The following is a 20,528-nucleotide window of genomic DNA, read 5'->3' as shown; positions in this document are numbered from 1 at the left end:
CCGCTTGTCCGTGCTAAGCGTGGTTGGGTTGAACCAAAATTCGCCTATGGCGCTAATTTTGTTCGCATATTCTCCTATGTTGAACGTTGCGGGGGCTCTTGCGGACTTTGCCATTTTCCAGACACACTGGTTGACTGGATCGAATGAAAGATTGTGGGAATTCATGAAATCGATTCCCAGAATGTGTTCTGCTGTGTGGGGCAGATCGACTAAAACTACAGGGTGCTTGGTGGTAACGTTACCGATTTGAATGGGTACAGGGGCTGTGATGTGTCCCTGCTGTGAGTGGCCTGTAAAGCCGCTGAGGGTGATGGTGGCTGTAGTGGGCCACGTGTCTTTTTGAAACATGGTGGAGGCATTTATTGTGGTGCAGGACCCTCCTGTGTCCCATAGAAATTCGATGGGCTGTCCCCGAATTTACGCTGCAACTACCAATTGTCCGGACCTATCCCAAAGGGCGTCGCAGACCCAACTGAAGGAGCCCGAACACCGTCAGTCCATTCCGGTCAAGTCCGTCTGATCTGAACGGGCGCTAACACTATGAATGGGCTGTCTTCTTCTTACTCAGAGTGCCCGTCTGCTGGGATCTCTGTGGCTTTCTAGGGGCATTGCACTCTCTTGCGAAGTGTCCCAACTGTCCACAGTTGTAACACTCCTGTGACTTGGGTAGGGGATTGTTCTTTCCTTCACTATGCGGGGTTCTGGTGTGTTTTTACTGCCTGTATATCTGCGTCGACCTGCTTTTCCTCGGGATTCTTGACTGCGGGTTTGCTTTGTATAGATTGCTCCCAAGCGCGGGACAATCTTTTCACTACCAACTTCTCGTTATGGGCCTCCTCTGAGGGATCATAACTCGCGCAAGCTTTGTGTCCTGTTTCTGTGGCATGGGAGATAAGGGTGCGGGTCCATTTGGCCATGTTGTCTGGGGACAAATGGGCACGGTCTAAGTCTCCAAAGACTGCTGCAAAATGGACCCACAGGCGTCCAGCAAACGCTGTGGGATGCTCGGATTTCTTTTGCCTGCATTTGTTGAGGCCATCTACGGGGTCACCCCGGTTATACCCGATCGCGTCCAGGATCGCGGTATGCATTTCTGCAAGGGTGCCTCCTCCTACATTCTGTGGGTCGGGAAGGGCTGCTGCTACTGAAGGATCTAAACTTAAAACTGTGAGCTTTACATGCTCTCGCTCATCCAGGCCATACATGGTCGCCTGATGCTTTACGCTGGCAAAGAAATGGTGGGGGTCTGAGGTAGGGAGGAACGGTGTGATTTTCTTGCACGCGTCCCGTAATTGGGTCACTGTTAAGGGGGTGGAGTATAGAAATTCCGCATCGTCCGATGTGGCTGTGCGATGGGTGGTGACTGGGTTCATTGGAGCGTGACCTATCTGCTCTGTGGGGGGTTGGGGCGCATTCCTCTTTTGTGGCTTTCCCTGCGCACATGTTCCCTGAACATATCTCTGCGCTTTCTCGTTCAATTCTTCCCAATCAGGGCCGTCTTCCTGATCTAATTTTGCTCCAAAGGTTTCCTGGAAGCCTTTCTGAACTGAAATCAGCGATTGCAGCTCTACAATCTGCTTCTGGCACTTTGCGTGATCTAGCGTGCTTTGTCTTTGTTCTGTGGTGGCAGCATGGAGTGCTCTTAATGCTGCCTTTAGATCACTGCACTGTCTCTGCAATTCTTCTACCTGCTTTTCTGTTTCTTCACGTACCAGGACTGCATATTCCGTGTCCTGATAGGCCTTTTCATATTGAGAATGGAAGCTGCTTAAGTGCGCCAGACAAGACTGGTGAGCCCTTTTGGCATCATCCACCTCTCCATCTTTTGCTGCCAATTTCCTTCTCAATTCTAAATTCTCCCTTTCTACCTCGCTTACATCGACCTTACTCATTCGATGTATGCCCTCTACTTCTTTCCGGAGCGTCCTAACGACCTCCTCTGTGCCTCGCAATTGTGCCAAGCAGGACACGATTGCCATCAGCTTGCGAGCTTTCCCTAAGCTCTTTTAGTGGATCTCGCTCAGGTTCTCCCACCAAGTATGTCCTATACCCCCGGGGCCTGATTCCTCGTTGTCACAGAATTCATTCCAAAGGGGCCATCCTTTCCCTTTGAGATATTTCCTGATCTCTTCCTCCCAAATGGGACATTGTCCCACTCTACTGCTGCTGGTCGCTGCGACCGCAAATTCCTCTGGGTTCATGAGGCGTTGCATTGCCTGTATTGCCATCTTTCCTATCCGAATGCTGCTCTTCAAATTTGGGACAGGGGTATTAAGGTGGTGCTGTAAATACGGGGACGGCTTTCACTACTTTCCGATATACAAACTCCCGACAGTTTTGTCGCAACAAAAAAGCTATCCGTTTTACCTTATCGCCCTGTTAGTTACGCATGCATACACACACTTCCGAATTATGAGTATTGATCAGAACTGCTTGAACGATTTTGGTTTTCTGTTCCCAATTGGATCTCTAATTCAAATTCTGGGTTCTCCCGGAGTGGTTTTCCACTTCTAGATCGGGTCCTGTCAGATGTCGCCAAATAATGTTGCTGACTTTCTCCTTGGTTCAATTGCTCTGTTTTATCACCTTTGCTTTCGAGTCGCCAGGTATCTTTATGATACCGACACGAGGTTCAAGTCCGAGTAATGATCAATAACCCAATGCACCGATTGGTAAGATTCAAATCAAAGCACATTTATTATACACAGTAATCGCTACTCATGCACAAATTATACGTCTAAGCTGCTTCTACAACTAACAGGCCTATACTTAACTTCGGACTGGCCCACCAGGTCAGGGGAACAAATGGCCTTTCGTTCGGGTTCTGAGTCTGCGGGATTCGAAGTTGGTACGGATTGGTAGCTAGGAGCGCCTATCTCGTAGCGAGCGTTGAATTAAGATTTACGTTGTTCGGGAGTCACTGCACCGGTCACGGTCAATGTTGGTTCGTGTTGCTGGGTGACCCGGGCAGGACGCAGAGGTGAAGAGAGAGCGATTTGAACTTGGGGCTCAACTCTTATAGCCCCCAGGGGCTTCCCGCCTTTCGGGCGGACCCTGTACCTGGTCCCAAGTGATTGGACTTTGTCCCAATCGCTTGGTTCGATTTTCTCCAATACTGGAGCGGTTCCCTGATCGATGGGCGGTCTTGAGGTGCTCGTTCACCTCCTTTGTGTTGGCTCCTGCTGGCGCCGAGGAGTCTGGCTTTGCTTTGTGTGTCCAAAATGTTACTTATTGTTCCCGGGGATTGCTCATCAGTATGCAGATGGCTGCTACTTTGTTATGCTGATGGTCGCTGGTATCGATGTTGTCTGGCCTTTGCAGAGGTAAATACACAGCAAACCTGCAGCTGCTGGTTTCTGTCTATGTTGGCTGACTTTTCCATTCGGGAATTGCCTTTGCCGTTCGCCATTTTAAATCGGGAGTTGGCCAATTTAGGTGGCTACATGAGGTAAGTGCGGCCTCGGCGGTGTGTTCCCATAGAGACCCCCTCAAAAACCTAAAGTCCTGTTTGATCGCGGGGTCCTTCTTGGCACTGAGGAATACCCCGCTATTCGCGTTCAAAACGGGAATCTTGATTTTTTTTTCTTTGTTAAATCGCACCCATTGTGTCATCCTGTTACTGATGATAGAAGAGCATTCATAAAATTATGCATCATTCAAAGGTCTACATGACAGAGAATGGACCAATCACCTCTACACTGGCAACATATTAGTGAGCTTATATGGTAAATACAGAAATAACAACTTGTCTCACATTAAATAGATATTTAATGAAGGCCAAGAATTGGCTTTGCTTCCACAAGTGAAAGATTAATAATTTTTGCTGGAGAATTAAATAGTGAGCACCTAGAATATTAAAGATAATTTTAAAATCTCTATCTTTCTTAGTCTGCATATATATTAATAGTCTGAATTGTCACAAATTACTGGATAAATGGTCAAGAGGTTTCAGAAACACCTGACAGGCAACCCTTTTCAAATTTTAGATTTCTCTTGAGTGTTTTAGCATGTGCTGCCATTTGAGATCTCTGCAGCATATTAAACATGTGCATACCTGTGGATTTCTGAAGGAGGGTTTGGCTGGCAATGGTCTGCTAGGTACTCCTGAATTAGACTCCATGCTGTGGTTCAGTGGTGGCAGGACCCGCTGAGGTGTCAGGGAAAAGTGCAAATTTGCTCTTCCGACTGAATTCGGCAGTGGATTGCTGATGTGAACTGGTTGATAGCGGGGTGGCCCTCGCACAGTTTGATCTCTCTCATTAGGAGCTGGGAATGAGCTGGATGACTTTATATTGTCTGCCTGCTGAAATAAATAAACAACAAAATTGAACTGTGTTAAACTTTTGCAGGGGACTTGTTAGTTAATCATCATGCAATACTGTTCCTGAGACCTTATTAGTAAGGCAGCATATGAAACTTTTCACAAGGAATTATTAATTGGCTGTTGAGTAAATCATTATTAGAGAAAGAAAAAGGACCACAGGATATCTCAAAGTGTTTTATAGCTGTAATAACCCTCATGAGACCCTCTGGGGCACCTCAATTGATTTGCCCTTGGGACTCATGTGCTTTCCTGAATAAACCTTCTCCATTTCAGTCGGTCACAAGCCAAGGATTTCCATGAGTTGGTGGATTTGTTTGATCTCTTCAGGGATGATTTGAAGACATCCATTTGTGTTTCTGCTGCCCTCCTGAACATCTCCTACCATGACCGGGTTCTGAGAAGAGCAGTTGCTTTGGGAGTCAGGAATACAAACTACTTGTCCCACCCAGTGGAACTAGTTTTGGGGTTATTAACACCATGATGTTGGCCTTGATGACCTGGGCGAAGATGTTGCTGTTGGATCACCTGTCTTTCTACTGTATTTGGAGGATCTTGTGAAGGTATCGCTGCTGATACTTCGCCAAGGGGCTGTTTAGCACAGGGCTAAATCGCTGGCTTTGAAAGCAGACCAAGGCAGGCCAGCAGCACGGTTCGATTCCCGTAACAGCCTCCCCGAACAGGCGCCGGAATGTGGCGACTAGGGGCTTTTCACAGTAACTTCATTTGAAGCCTACTTGTGACAATAAGTGATTTTCATTTTCAGTGCTTTAATGTGCCTGCTGCAGGAAGTGCATGTTTAAAAGGGCAGGGATCACTGCTGTTTGGAAAACTATGATCTTAGTCTAATGTTTGAGATCCTGGTCCTCAAATAGCCCGTTCCTCATGCGACTGAAGGCCGAGTTGTCACATTGGAGGTGAGGATGGCTTTGGCTGCCTCTGTCTAAGTTCATCGAGAAGAAGCTCTTCAGATATGGTTATTAGACTGCATTTTTCAGAATCTCTCTGTTGGTCATAATCAACATAGGAAGGTGTTGTGCTGTGGGAGCTGGTTGAAAGCTGATCTTAATTTTTGGCTGTTTAGTGAAAAATTCATTTTCTCGCATGTATTGGAGAAGAAGTTGACAATGGCCTGCTCGTTTCTGAGTGAGTACGCACACAAGCATCATCTACGTACTGAAGGTAAATGACTGAGGTCGGAGTAGATTTGGGGCGTGATTTCCCATTCGTATTGTGCACGGCACTGCTTCTCTACATACAGTTTTACATTTATATAATATATATATATAGTATTTAAATATCCCTGCTGTCCCTGGTGAATAGCGAGAGAGCACAAAACTGAGTTTCGCGCCTAGCGGCGAAAGGATCGCATTGCTCCCGCCCCACTGTGCCCGACGGGATCTGGTTCACACCTTTTCTAGGCGTGATCCAGATCAGTGGAATTAAATGAGTCTTAAAACAACTTTTAAATATGAGCAGCGCATTCGAGGCCGGAGTCTCCTGGCTCCTGGGATTCACCAGCCCCACCGACACCTATCAGTCCTGGTTTCTAAAAACAGAAGCTTGTTACGGTGCCCACGTCGGAAGAGGGTGGCTCAGAGGTCATTGGAACCCCCGGGTGATCGGGGATAGAGCAGGGGAGTGCCAACTATGGCACTGCCCATGTGCCTGGGTCCCGGGGTACTGCCAAGGAGTGGGGCCTGAGGGGTCATGCCCATGAAAGGTCAGGTGAACGAGGACATGAAGGCGATGCATAATGGGGAGGCCTGAAGGGGAGTATGAAGGGTGGGGGTATGAAGGGGGGCCTGCAGTGGGCACACGGGGGATAGGCTGAAAGAGGGGGTTACTGAAATCTGCAGTCGCCTTAAAGGTGAGTGGTCCTCAGCGATCCCATAACGGGGTATGCTCACTTGGGAAGGGGTGCGATACCCCGATGCCGATGAGGATGGATAGGAGTGGGGCCAGGTCACCCTCATGCTTGAGTGGTGAGGTGGGGAGTTGATGACATGGACATTTAGTGATGGGGGGAGGTTGTCCCTCCGGGTTTGAGGGTTGGGGATGTTGTCCACGATTCCCACCAAAAATGATACGTAGTAATTTTGGGGGAGAATTTTGCTCTTGGTTTTGCATTAAAGGTGGTGCAGGTTGAACGATTTCCCATCTGTTCAGTAGGTTATCTTCATGCCTGTGTGTAATTTGCTGAAGGTGAGGTGCAGTATTGCAATGAGAAAAATGGAGAAGAGAAGAGAGTTAGAGCAATGACACAGTCTTGCCGGCTTTTATAAGGCCTCTGGGTGAATCACTTGCTTCCAGTTTTGGTAGGAACAGTCCATCTTGGGCTGCAGTGTGACTGGTAGGGGGCTGAGGCAGCGGAGAAAAGAAGCTGTTCGCAGAGTGCAAAGGAGGAAGGGCCTCAACAGGAGGCTTTACCCACCTATATTCCTCAGAAAGTACTTCTTCAACCTGAACCTCAGCCAGGAGTGATGCCTGTGGCGGCTGTGCTTCAGCAATAAGGGGGTCACAGAACACTGCCAATTCCTTGAACTGGACTTGCAGCCGTACAACAGGATGAGAATGGTATTGCTAGTCGCCGTCAGTGTCACTGGCGTCCACAACCTCCACATCAATAGTCCCTTCCAAGTTGGAACAGGTGACATCGGCAGCATATCTCAATTCTCCATGCACTGCTACATTCAGGTGGTCATCAAGGCGCTCTATGCAAGGAGAGGGAACCTCATTGGCCTTGCTCTAAGCAGAGAGAAGCAGGAAGAGTATCCGGGTGGGTTTGCCAGGATAGCGGGCTTACCCAGGGTGCAAGAAGTCATCGACCACCACATCTCAACAGGAAAGTGTATCAGAACCGCAAAGGGGTCCACTCCCTGGATGTGCACTTGCTGTGTGACCACGTGCAACCTGCTACACTGGCAACAGTCACAATGCATTTATCCCTCTCCACTCTGCTAATTCCTGCATAGTTAGGCAACTACGATGAACTAAAGCATAGTTGTTTGGTGACTTTGATGGCACTCCCCCACAACGTGGCCACCTGTGGATTGGTGTTTCCACGATGAGAGTCATGCTGTGAGCAGGGTCGTTGTGGAGTAAATCATTGATGTTCTAAAGCAATAATTTTGCTGCCTGAATCACTTCAGTGGGGGCCGGGTTTGGATTCTTCAGTACTCTTCCGCTTTGTTGGGAGTTTGCTGTGTTTTCCACAGCCTGGCCAGCATGAGCTCTTACCCATTTCTTAAACCAGGGCTTCAGCAACCACCTCAAGGTGAGGAGGGGGGAGATGGTGAAGGAAGAGGAGGTGCAGGAATAGGAGGCTGTGAAGGCATCCAGAACACCACTGCTCCAGTCAGGCGGCCTATGAGCCACCCCATCAGATTCTGAAAAATATCACCGCCTCATCGTTGCTGCTCACTTGCCCACCTTATCATCCTTCATCACTCTTGATCTAAATCTTGAAATAAAAGTGGTAACAAGCATCCATTCCTTATCAACTTTATCCAGTAACACTTCCAATGATATATAAACATTCAACTATTCACCCTTCATGTCTCTTTGCCTGTATGAACACTCCTACACCAGTAGCTGCAGCGGGGTTGCTGGAAGGTTGCGCACTTTCAGGGCGCGATCGAACGGGCATGCGGTGCCTGAAAAGCAGCTCGCCACGGCGTAATGTGGCCAGAAGAAGCCAGGAGACTCCGTTCCCGGGATCTATCCAGCTCGCAATGCCTCGTGAGATCTAACACAAAATCTAACACTTTGATATGCAGTTTCCCGAGGCATCCGAGGCGAGTGCTGATCAGTGCTAGGCTCCACAAATGAGGACCAGATGGAACAGAGGCCCCCAGGTGCATGCCCTTGGGCAGGGTGCCAGTCTGGCCCTGCCAAGGTGTCCAGGTGGAACTGCCAAGGTGCCAGGCTGGCATTTTTCACATGTCAGCGATTGAGCTGGGGGTGCCCTGCGTGGGTGTTGGGCGAGGGCCTGGGGCCCCGTCATAGTGATTTGGGGCTTGGGGGGAAAGAGGGAGAGTCTGGGATCGTGTCAGGTGCTCCAGAGACAGGATTTTAAAAATGGCTTCCTGATCTCTTGCTACACTGAGGAGTTCCATTGACCGGAGCTCCTCAGTGCACAAAACGGGGCTATGTGCGGCCTCAGTTGAGGTCCCTATCTAACCCGAGTGCCGTTCGATAGCTTTGTGTTGCTCGGTGCTGCGAGTGTTGGGAAACAAGCGGCTAAATACGCTCGCTGTGGGACTTTGTTCCCATTTAGATAAATTGCGTTCTCAAAGGGAGAAGCTGCAGATGGTAGTAATTGCTGGAGGATGAATTATTGGACTGCTGTGTGAGCCTGTATGTCCCTTTGCAAACTGGTATGTGCAGCCACGAAGGCAGCAGTCTGACCCTGCACTGACCAAACTAGGTTTGCAATGCAACCAGCAGAAATCCCATCACTTCAGTCTGGGCTTTGGCCTCAGTGCTGACACATTGGGTGGTTTGTGCCTCTCCTGCAATGGTTGCTGAGACATCAGCCAGCAGATACTGCATCATGATCGGGTCCACAGGTATTCTCGTGGAACTGGTACCATTTCCCTGCTGGAAGAGATGGGCTCCCAGCTCTGTGCAGACCCTGTGCTTAGTTGGAGCTTGACTCCTCCATGCTCCTTATAGTGACAACAGGCTCTGTGACTGCTCTGCCAATACATTAAGCATTATGGCGTGCGCATCCATCAGTCACATCTAAGTTTGGATTTGAATCCTCTACAGCAGACCATGTTTATGACCTTACCCTTCAGGGAAGTGGAACTATCCTTTTGCCCTGGTCTGACTGCAGCTCACTCGAGCTCAGTAACTCACCATGTGGAGATCTCAGCTCTTTACTACCCTCTCAGGTACTTGCAGGGCCAGTGTCTGAACTGCTGACTGCAAGTGTTGGATCACATGATACCTCCTCAGAGGTCTGCTCTTTCTCTGGGCCCTCATCCTCAGGCATCGCTGGGTGGCTAGACAGCAGGTTGTGGGTAACTGAAATCATGAGTCCTGATTGTTGGAGGCTGCTGATGGTTGAGTGCTGTGGTCCATTGAGAAATGTCTGAGGTTCGTGGTGCAATTGGTAAGATGTGGCATTAGGCAATTAATTCATTGACCTTGATCATTTGTGTGAGGTCACTGATGCAGCACACTACAATCCCAGAGATAACCAAGCAGCACAAAGTTTCTGTGGGTTAATCACACATTACAGTCCCTGCACCCATTCACCGGCCTAATCAAATGCTTCTCCCAATAATTTATTTCTGATGACATACCTTGTAAATGTTGCCTTGTCTTTTGATGGGAGTTGTGTAGGTCGTGCTGGATTGGCCTGTTGTTGAAGATCTAGTCGGACCTACAGTCCTACAAGTTGAAAAAGGAAGGATCTTAGTCGAGTTAACAGGTACAGATTTCATACATTCAAGTATGATCACAATATATGAAATCAGGGACGATGGATATACATTTCAGGACCATTTTCATCTAATCAAATCTTTGCCAGTTGTAATTTATTCCAAACCATTCTTCCTCCAAACTACTAATTTTTACCCCAATAGGTATGGGACTATTTTGTACACGCCAACAACCCTGTGACATCTTTTCCAAGGGATTGTTATATTTTCCTATTTGTGACTGGATAGTGAGTTTAGTTGTTAAACTATTTGACCATAGACAGTGTTATGGGCCAGGGTTTAGAGAACCCCAAAGTGTATCATGGAGTTCACCTGACCCACAACTTTTAATAGATTGTGGTATGGGGAGCACACGGCCCACTCTACAGGTGTAGTACAGCAGAAATGGAAAAGTATTTTTTAAAGCAAAACAATGTTTATTCCATGAACTCAAGTTAACCTTTTTAAAACATACAGTGAACATCTTAGCAACCATCAATTCAAATACAACCCCCAACGAATACAACACTAAGTAATGCTTAATAACTTCCCAAACAACATCCAGAAGACAGAAGAAACATCTTCCAACAGAAGCACATTAGGTTAAAGTCATTACTGCTCTTAGTTTTAAATCACCAGGATCGATTTACAGTCTTTAGATTACAGAGAGAGATTCATACACCTTCTGGCTGTGACTGCAGCTATCCAGCTCTGAAAACAAAACTAAAACACACCCTACAGCCTGCTCAAAAATGAAAGTAAAAAGCTGATAGGACAGCCCAGCTCCACCCACACTCTGACATCACTGCAGTAATATGAGCAGCCAAACATTTCTTAAAGCGACATTTTCATGACAACAGCATCACAAGCAAGTTTAGTCCCATCCTTATCTGACATCTCTATAGATGAATATTCCAGGTGGGTTCACTGGTGACAGTCAGCACAGGAATCCTTGGACAAGTTTCTTCCTATTTACCCTGGGAAAACCAAGACCAATTTACATCTCCGCAGCTAGCTGGCTGTAAGATCTGGTAACGGTTGGCAGACTGGAATCACTTTCTGATTTGTCTGCCCCATTACAATGCTGTGCAGTCTAATATCCTCAAACCACTGGGGAGTTAAACTTGACTTATTGTTATCAAACTCACAAGCTGAGAAATAAACCGCTATTCTTTTTCTACTCCCCTCCACTCCTTGCATTTGTATTTTTAAAGACCGGGCAAACGGTTCACTAATATTTGTAAGCAGAGAAAGTTTTGAAATGATATTCCAATCATTTGTTTGAGATGAAAATGAAGGATGTGAAACAAGGTTGTGCAGAGAATTGGGGCTCGGTCTCCTCACATCGGGTACCTGGCTTCAAATCCAGAACAATTCCTCGATTAAAAACCTTTTTTCTGCTGAAAGGCCTAATATTTAGGGTCCAGGGAAGCAGTATTCTGACTCTACCACAGTGCCATTCTCTCCAGTAACCATGGGGCCAGATGGACTACTAAAGCTATCTACTGGGTGGTGAGTGAAGTAAAATCTCTTAAATGGGAGCACACAGCAAATATGTTGAAATCTGTGAAGAAGTTTCCTCCAACAAGATTACAGGGGGTAATCCTTCGACGGAGCCAGAAAGCCCCCGAAGCTCAGCAGGGCGGGAGGCGGCAGACCCGGCCTCGGGTGTGGCTGCTCATATCACGGTGGAAACACTGACTGGGATGATAGGGCAGGAGTTTGATAAATAATTTGCAAAGCATTTTGATGAGCAGGGCAGGCCGATGATGGAAACCCTTCAGCGGTCAATTGAGGAGGTACTTGGTCCGATTTGGGAGAAGCTGGAAAGACCTCAGATGCTGTGAAGGAGCATGGAGAGATGCTGAAGGGTGTGGAGGCGGCCTTGTCACGGCATGGGGATCAAAGCACCTCGTTGGAAGCTGAGATGCAGGTGGTGGAGGAGAGGAACAAGACTCTGAGGGCAAAGATGGATGACTGGGAGAACAGATCGAGGAGACAGAACCTTGGAATCATAAGGTTACCGGAGTGGATGGAGGTACCGAAGCCCACTTTTGCAGATGTTCACCAAGTTTTTTTGGAGGCTGGTGAATGTCCCATCCAGAGGTGGATCGGGAACCGAGTACTCTGGCAGAAGCCTTGGGCGAATGAGCCGCTGTGGGCGGTGATTATTGGATTGCACAGATTCCAGGAGAAGAACTGGGTTCTGCAATGATCCAAAGTGAATCGGGACTCGAGGTGGGTTGGAAGCATCATCGGGATATACCAGGATGTCGGAGTGGAGTTGGCAAAGTGGCCTGCGGCTTTTAAGAAGGCAAAGTCAGTGCAGTTCAGGAATGGAGTCAGGTGGATACTCAGCGAGGCTGAGAGTGATTTTCAGTCAAAAGATTATTTTTAAAAATTCGTCAGAGGAGGCGGAGGCTTTTGTCAAGGAGCATGGACTTGGACTGGATTAAATGTATTTGATAGGGACTTTAATGGGGACGATTGGGAGCTGTTGGCTTAAAATGTGTTGTAGCTGCCTCTTGTATGACTGGGACTGAGGGAGATAGCATTGCCGACAGGTTGTGGTCAAGGTAACAGTATGGGGAATATTTGGCCCTAGGGGGGAGTTCAAGTTTTGTAATGGCGTTGGGCTTTGCCTACTCTTCTGCAGCTGGGACGGGCTAGGGAGCGTCGGTTTTCTTCATTTTTTGAGCATCCACCCTGGTGGGAGGGGTGGGGGGATTACCTTTGCTGTAAATTTTTAGTTAGCGAAACGGAGTGAGGTGGGAGGGGAGGGGCTGTGGCTTGTTGGACCTGTTTAGATAAGATTCAGTGAACCTAACTTGTTTGTTTGCTGGTGGGTGGGGAGGGGGGTCTTTTTTCCTGGTAATCCTTTTTTAAGTTAATGTGGGGAGGGGGGGAGGGGGGGTGGAATGGGGTGGGGGTGGGGGAATGGGTAGGGTTCTGACAGGGATGAAGGGCTTTTCTTTGTCTTGCATTAGGGGCGGGGTTGGTCGCTGACTTGGGTGGGCCCTAGGCCCAGGCCTATTGGAGGTGGGGACCTTTTTCTTCTATCTTTAGGAATTAGTTAGAGCCAATGGCTCGGCGGTGAGGGAGGAGAGGGTCAATCAAGTGGTTGTCTCTGGGAGCTTCATCTGCTTGCTGCCTGTGGCCAGATAGCCATCCACCCTCATCACCCAATTGTGCCTCCATTAAACTTGCTTGGGGACAGGACCTGTGGCAGGAGACTGGCATGCTGGCCAACTGTGGTCCTGCTTCTGCAGCCAAATGAAAATGTGGACCACCATTTTGGATAATTCATAGCCCAGACAAGATGCATGAAAATATTCACATGATAGAGAAAGGCAACTATCTTCACTCTGACTTTGTAAATAGTTTTGATATCAATAATATCTGGATCTCAGGTTATGTCAATAAAACCAAAGTGACAGAAAGCAGAGGTAAGAAGACATTTATAGACCATAAATATATAAATAAACCATATCAAGTTTTAACTACTTTATGAGTTTGACTTTGAAACTTTTGCAATACTTTCCTGTAATAGGAGAGCACACATTCAGCAACAGTTATTGATCAGCTAGCATTGTTCAGCTGCTTTTCCACTGTAACATAGGGTGGGAGTTTCTGCGCAACACAACGCATGTTTTTCGGCGGGGGAGGGGGTGGGCGGCAGTGGATATTCTGTTCCCGCCGTTGTCAGTGGGATTTCCTGTTGAATGCACCCCATATCACCGGGAAACCCGAGGCAGGGATCCAACATCGGTGGGACTGACGGATCCCGCTGGCATGAACAGACAGTTTCCGCCCATAGTGTGACCTTCGATTGCTTTTTTCATTGATATTAAAATGCTTACACCCATTTTTAACCATAAATAAATTCTTTCAGGCTTTGTGCCCCATAATTAACGTTGTAATAAATTAAATCTCATTGTAATGGGCAATTGAATGAGTTGTACTTTCCATCATTGATACCAACACTATTGGAAAAGTTCAGTAGAAGGGTCATACAGACTTGAACGTTAACTCGTTTCTCTCTTCACAGATGCTTCCAGGTCTGCTGCGTTTATCCAGTGTTTTCTGTTTTCATTTTGGATTTCCAGCACACGTAGTATTTTGCTTTTATTCTATTGCAAAAGTTTTGTTTAATAGTGGTAATAATGGCAGATCAGTGTGCAGGCCAATATGTGGGATGATAGTGGCAGAAAAAGGACAAGATTCAGTTGTGGTATTAGAGACCAGGGCTTGGGAGTAGGCAAGATAAAACATAGAGATAAAGTGAGAGAGCAGAGCGATGCAATGCAAATGGAAACTGGTTGCAATAATGCAGGGAAGGGAAGAGGACAAGAAAACCTGTAGTGATTTGGTGCTGAGGTGGAGATGATTGACAGCTTCAAATTCCTAGATGTGCCCATCACCAACTATCGTTCCTGGTCCACACATGTCGATGCTACGACCAACAACAGCACCTATACTTCTGCAGGAAACTCAGGAAATTTTTAAGATGCACCATAGAAACAATCCTATCTGGCTGAATCACAGCCTGGTATGGCAACTGTTCGTCCCAAGACAGTAATAAACTACAGAGAGTCGTGAACACAGCCCAGCCCATCACGCAAACCCGCCTCCCATCCATTGATTCTGCCTACACCTCCCGCTGCCGTGGGAAAGCAGGAAGCATGGGTAGCATAAGTACAAAAATCTGAGTACACGCACTAACAGGTTCAAAAACAGCTTCTTTCCCGCTGTTACCAGACTCCTGAATGACCCTCTTATGGACTGAACTGATCTCTCCATGCACCCTCTCTACTGAGTAGTACTACACTCAGTATGCTTCACCCAATGTCTGTGTCTATGTATTTACATTGTGTATTTATCGCTTGTCCTATGCTTTTTCATGTATGGAACGATCTGTCTGGACCGAATGCAGAACAATACTTTTCACTGACCTCACGACACGTGACAATAAATCCAATCCAATCCAATCCATTATCAGTAATTAGGTGAGTAGGGTATCCAGCTCCTCCCTCCTCCTGCGGGCTCTAACAATCCATTCTCATCAACAAAGTAAAAAATAAACATCCTCAAAGTCCTCATTACAAAGATGTGGACGTTGCTGGCTAGGCCAGCATTTCTTGCCTAGCCCTAAATGCCCATGAGAAGGCGATGGTGAGCAGCCTTCTTGAACTGCTGCAGTCCATGTGGTGTAGGTACACCCACAGTGTGGTTAGATTTTTACCCAGTGACAGTGAAGGAACAGCAATATATTTCCAAGTCAGATTGGTGTGTAACTTGGAGGGGAATTTCCAGATCGTCTGTTTCCATGCATCTGCTGTCCTTGTCCCTCTAGAAGGAAGCGGTTATGGGCTTGGAAGGTGCTGCCTAAGGAAAGTTGGTGAGTGCCTACAGTGCATCTTGTAAATGGCACACACTGCAGCCAAGGTGTGGTGGTGGGGGATGGGCGCGGGGAGGGGAGTTGGGGGGGTGTTGGGAGTGGATGGGATGCCAATCAAGCGGCTGCTTTGTCGTGGATGATGTCAAACCTATTGAGTGTTGTTGGAGCTACACTCATTCAGGCAAGTGGAGATTATTCCATCACACTCTTGATTTGCACCTTTTAGATGGTGGATAGGCTTTGGGGAGTGGGGAGGTGAATTACGCACCACCGGATTCCCAGCCTCGGACCCGTTTTTATAGCCACAGTATTTATATGGCTAGTCCAGTTCGGATTATGGCCAATGGCAACTCCCAGAATGTTAATAAATATTTATTGTTAGAAAGTCCTTACCTTAATTTTTCAACTGTGGTCATTTTATGTGAGAAGAGAAGCTGGAGCAATGTCTTCCGTTTGAAACACATTATCAGCCCTGCGGTGATGAGACTCAAGATGGTAACTAGTATGCCCACAAACAGGCTGTTGCTTTCTGAAACAAAATGCACAAATACAGATTCAGTTTTGACAGTGCGGTTGCCTTTAAAATAATTTCTGTCAAACTGTATAAAAGTTTAAACAACAAATGGATCTAGTTATTTATTCCACAAGTTTCTAAAGTTTTGCTTCCAGGAGCTACCCCAATTGTCTCTCTGTAACTGGAGCATCCACATAAATGGACTTTTTGACAAAGTTACAGGGGCTGATCAGCGACCTATCCCCACCAAGGAAATGTGCAGAGACTATAACGGGATTCTCCAGTCCCCAGCCGCGTGTTTCTCTAGCATGCGACAGTTCGCTGGCTGTGGGATTCTATCCTCCTGCGCTCGTCAATGGGATTTCCCATTGAAACCACCCCATGCCGGCGGGAAATGCATGGATGGGGATGCGCTGCTGGCGGGAAAAGTGAATCCCGATGACTGGAGAATTCTGGCCCATTTGGAGCACAGCCTTGTACGTTACTAACAGACTATTTTTTATTCCTAGAGCTCATGTTAAAGGTACCTGAAGCAAAAAGAGTTTGTTTTATATTGCATTGCAGCATACAGTGCGCCACATATGGGGAGTGTTAACATTTTGATTCTGTCTGCACGTTCTTATATAGGAAACAGGATTTTATTTCTAACATGATATATTATTTACACTACATTGACTAATTTCCAAATCATGTTTTATTACATATACACTCAAAAAATGCTGACATACATGTGTGGAAGAAGCTAATACAGTTTGTGTGCATGTGAATGTAATGCATTGCTATTATAAAAGCATACAGTAATTCCTCACCTTCAAGCCTCAAGGGTCCACTGTCTACACTTCCCCCTAAACCAGGTTTGTCACAATATGGAGGGGCCCAGTCATGGTTACAGTGGCAGTTTTTATTGTTGTTACAAACCTATTAACAGGTAAAATAATATGTAAGCAATTGTTAGCATGTTTAAAAGAAGAACAATTTTTATGTTTCTGCTTTACATGCCAATTTATATGCAATGCACATTAAGTAGAAAAACTACAAAGCCAACCAATTTAATAAACGTTGCACACTCAATGGGATAAATGTTCTGGTCCCGCTCACCTGTGGAACCATCACGGGCAGGATGGAAAATTTGGCAGACCATCTAAAGGTCCACTGACCTCAGGCTGGAATTTCTAGACAGGTGCGATCAGAAAATGCCATCCAATGTTTCAGATTTTACATTTACAAATACATCTTATCCTGATAGCTTGATTGGTAAATGCACAATTTGGCATTTGACACTTTGCTTTGCATCTAGAACACCCTGGATTCAGCTCCTGGGCCGTACATGGTCCCATGTTGGCAGTTCCAATGTATATTCCTAGCTATGGAGTGAAAAACCATCCAGGGTGCTATTTCCTGAATTTTATCCAGAGACTTTTGCTGGAATTGTTGTGGCTATCAGGTGAGGGCAGGATAAATCCAGTTGTACTGACGCCCCCTGATTGAATAGCCAAATAGCCTATTGTCGCTGTTCCAATCCGCCAATGATCTGATGGGGCATTAGAGTAAGCACTTCAGAAGTGTGGAGGAGGGAAGAGAAAATATACAGTAATGGGCTAAATTCTAATTTTGTAACAATAATTACAAATGACAATGGCTTCATGGCTTGAAACTACCAGACCATTTTGTAATAATGACTTTATTTTCAGTTCAGTGGACAGTGCAGACATGTATTTAGGAGTACATTTATGATAATGTGACAACACATCTCATTGTGTAGTGACTAACAGTAGTGTGACGGAGGATTACAAGTTTAACACAATTTCTTATAAAACTTTGTAGACAGCTTGACGTTAGGCACCTTTTTTCCAAGGGCACTTCAAGGATGGGCAATAAATGCTGGCTTTGACAGCAATGCTACATCTAGGGAATCATATAAAACAAATGGGATGAGGTTATCGGTGACTGAATCGTACAGTTAATCCATCACATCTATTGCCTAATGGTCTGATCAAGAGCAAATAGACAAAGGCTTGGTTGCTGGTTATGTCCCTGTCACCTCAGTCACATAATGCTACGTAAGGGCAAGTTAGTGAGGACAAGTTTAAATGGGGAAAAAACAGCAAGTGTGAATACATGTAGAAATTGAGTATGAGAAAAGGCATCATTGTTTTATCATGGACTTCCTTCCCATACCAACCGTTGGTTCACTATTCCATGAACACTAAAGGGGTTATTTACTGTATTTGTGTTCCTGGTGGGAGGCCCTAGTTGCTGGCAAAGCATATCTAAAATTCTACTGCAAACTGTGCATAGTTTTCCAGCCTCATTGAAAGTGGTTCAAAAATCATATGTAGTGCCAGCAAATATTTAATAATAAGCATTGCTACTGGGCAAAGTCACTCCATTGGGAGCACAAGCTTTGAGCCCAGATCAATGCAAGGAGCGCAGGAACATTGAATTTCTCTGTTTATTTCAGAAACTGTAATCTTTAAAGGGTTGCAGGGCTGTTAGCCTAAATCTCTTACATTGCAGAGAAGGGCATATCTGAAATTTATTTTAAAATGAAGCACAAATCATTTAACCTTTTAAAAAAAAAAATTTAGAGTACCCAATTCATTTTTTCCAATTAAGGGGCAATTTAGTGTGGCCAATCCACCTACCCTGCACATCGTTGGGTTGTGGGGAGGAAACCCACGCAAACACGGGGAGAATGTGCAAACTCCACACGGACAGTGACCCAGAGCCAGGATCGAACCTGGGACCTCGGTGTCGTGAGGCAGCAATGCTAACCACTGTGCCACCATGCTGCCCCCACAAATCACTTAACCAACGGTCGTTTCCTTGGCTTCAAAAATGCAATTTTGTCAATTTACAAAATTTAAATTCAGTAAACTAAAACATTTCTAAATTGATTGGAGTCTGCAAAAGGAAATAACGAGTGCTTGCTGATACCTGAAACCAAATTTGTAGGATTTGAAAAAAATCTATTCATTCCTCTTCAAAGTAAGATTAAAACATTACATAATTTAGAAATACCCCAGAATTGGAGCCCATTGATGGCGCAATTTGCAGATTAAAAAGCTCATCTAAAATTAATTCTTTGAACAAGCAAAAAAGTGACAATCAGTTTTAGTGCTGCAATTTATCTAATCAATAATGAGAAACGGCTCTTTATATAATTCATTAGGAGAACCTCTTGAATGTCTGAAAATAATGTTACACAGCTTGTAAAGCTGCTGCTACAGTCTTGAATTATTTTTAAAAAGGGATTCACTGAAGTTGTTAAAACTTGGTAATTGTACATTGTCTTATAAAATAATGGGCTGCCTTTTCCTCTAGATGATAACTTTACAGGGAAAATTAATGGAGTTAATTTTCAACTGGTTAATGGTTGATTCCTTATTCTGAGCCTGTGACTCCTTATTTTAGGTTCCTGCAACCAAGGGGAACATCTTCTTAGCATCTATCCTATCAAAACCTTAAGAAATTTATGTTTGATCAGCTCTCAATATTCTAAATTCTAGGGAATATAGGTCCAGTCAACTTGATATCCTGATAGGTGCAGGTGTTAGTGGAACTATCATTTCACTTTAAAAGTTGGTGTGCTTTTGCAATACCAATTTTAAATAATGTATTTAGGTATGAACCTGTGTTTTGTAATCATAAGTGCAGAAGGAAGCCATTCAGCCCATCGAGTCTGCACCAACCCTCTGAAAGAGCACCCTACCTAAGCCCACTCTCCCGCCCTATCCCCATAAAATAACTTTCTTAAAACATGATTTTTAATTTGATTATAAACATCCTCTATTTTTCGCACTTTTTTGCTCTCAACCTTGCCAAGCTACACTGTCTAATAAAAAGATGAGAAATCTACTCTTACCGATGTAACTGAACTAGTCACTAGAAGTTGCATTGAAGGAGCCTCCACTTGTGATACTCCCAGAGCGGTATTGTCAGAATCAGTAAGTGTGGAAATCCTGGTAGCTTAATGCTCTGACATACTGTACCATTTTTTTGCCTGATGTTTGGTCATGATTGTTAAAATCATTTTCAATATCCCCCCAACCTTGATTCAGTTGAATAATGTAATAAGGTCTTGTATGGATGAGTTGGCTCAAAAAAATGAAATCAAAAAGGTTTTCATCTCTTTTACAGCACTGCCGATTTGGATTTTGAGGCTACTGAGTTATCTTTTATGTTGATCCAAAGGGGAATCAAGTTGCAATTCTGTAACAGCATCAATACTCTGTTGGCTGTGCATCATCAGATAATGACAGAGTTCTTCAGATCCATGAAACAACTACAGAAGCACTGTGGTGTTGCGTGATAATCAGTAAACAAATGTCAAAAATGCCAAAAGATAAAAAAGTTACAATTAATTGTAAAATAAAGGTTACACACATCCCTTTAATATTTCAGTTCTGTAGTAACACAGATCACCAAAAGATGGCAAAATTGAGTGGTTTTGAAGTCAGTGCAGTAGTGTTGAATAATTTTGTCTGAAACTTCGGGTGCAATTTAACAGAAACATATCCAAGTGTCATTTTGTGCGCGTTTGGTGGGGTGTTTCTCCCTGGTTTATTCTGTGAGATCCACACCGGTATTTACCCACACTTAAATCATTTTCCTGGGCCTTGGGGAGTTTCTCCCTGGTCTGGCCCATACTTAAATTTTTTTTCATCATACGGGAGTTGAACTTGCCAGCGAGACTGGCTGGTCAGAGGTTGGGCCGCCATTTTGAAAGGACATTGTCTACAATCACTAAATGTTGAATTGATTGAGGTGGGGTGAATTTGGATACAGGTTAGGCAGCAGCTTTATTGATGAAGTGAATTTGTTTCAGAAAATGATGTCCAAAGATGTACAGATTAGATGGATTGG

At 45.4% G+C, this 20,528-nt stretch overlaps 1 protein-coding gene across 3 annotated transcripts in view; it reads right to left on the bottom strand.

Moving 5' to 3' along the window:
* The window catches only part of LOC140393136 (disintegrin and metalloproteinase domain-containing protein 12-like), a 597,415-nt gene that overhangs the window by 22,789 nt on the left and 554,098 nt on the right, over positions 1–20,528 (bottom strand). For 2 of the 3 annotated variants that reach the window (XM_072479210.1, XM_072479212.1), the window contains 4 exons: positions 16,472–16,580; positions 15,542–15,677; positions 9,634–9,721; positions 4,055–4,303 (listed from right to left, as the gene is read on the bottom strand). In XM_072479210.1, the coding sequence (XP_072335311.1) occupies positions 4,055–4,303; positions 9,634–9,721; positions 15,542–15,677; positions 16,472–16,580 (582 nt within the window). The remainder of the gene's footprint in view (positions 1–4,054; positions 4,304–9,633; positions 9,722–15,541; positions 15,678–16,471; positions 16,581–20,528) is intronic. The other variant, XM_072479211.1, reaches the window with a different exon arrangement.

The sequence above is a fragment of the Scyliorhinus torazame genome, chromosome 16, assembly GCF_047496885.1.
Source record: "Scyliorhinus torazame isolate Kashiwa2021f chromosome 16, sScyTor2.1, whole genome shotgun sequence".
Taxonomy (NCBI): domain Eukaryota; kingdom Metazoa; phylum Chordata; class Chondrichthyes; order Carcharhiniformes; family Scyliorhinidae; genus Scyliorhinus; species Scyliorhinus torazame.
The sequence above is the reverse complement of the archived record's forward strand: the minus strand, read 5'-3'. Positions and strand labels throughout refer to the sequence as shown.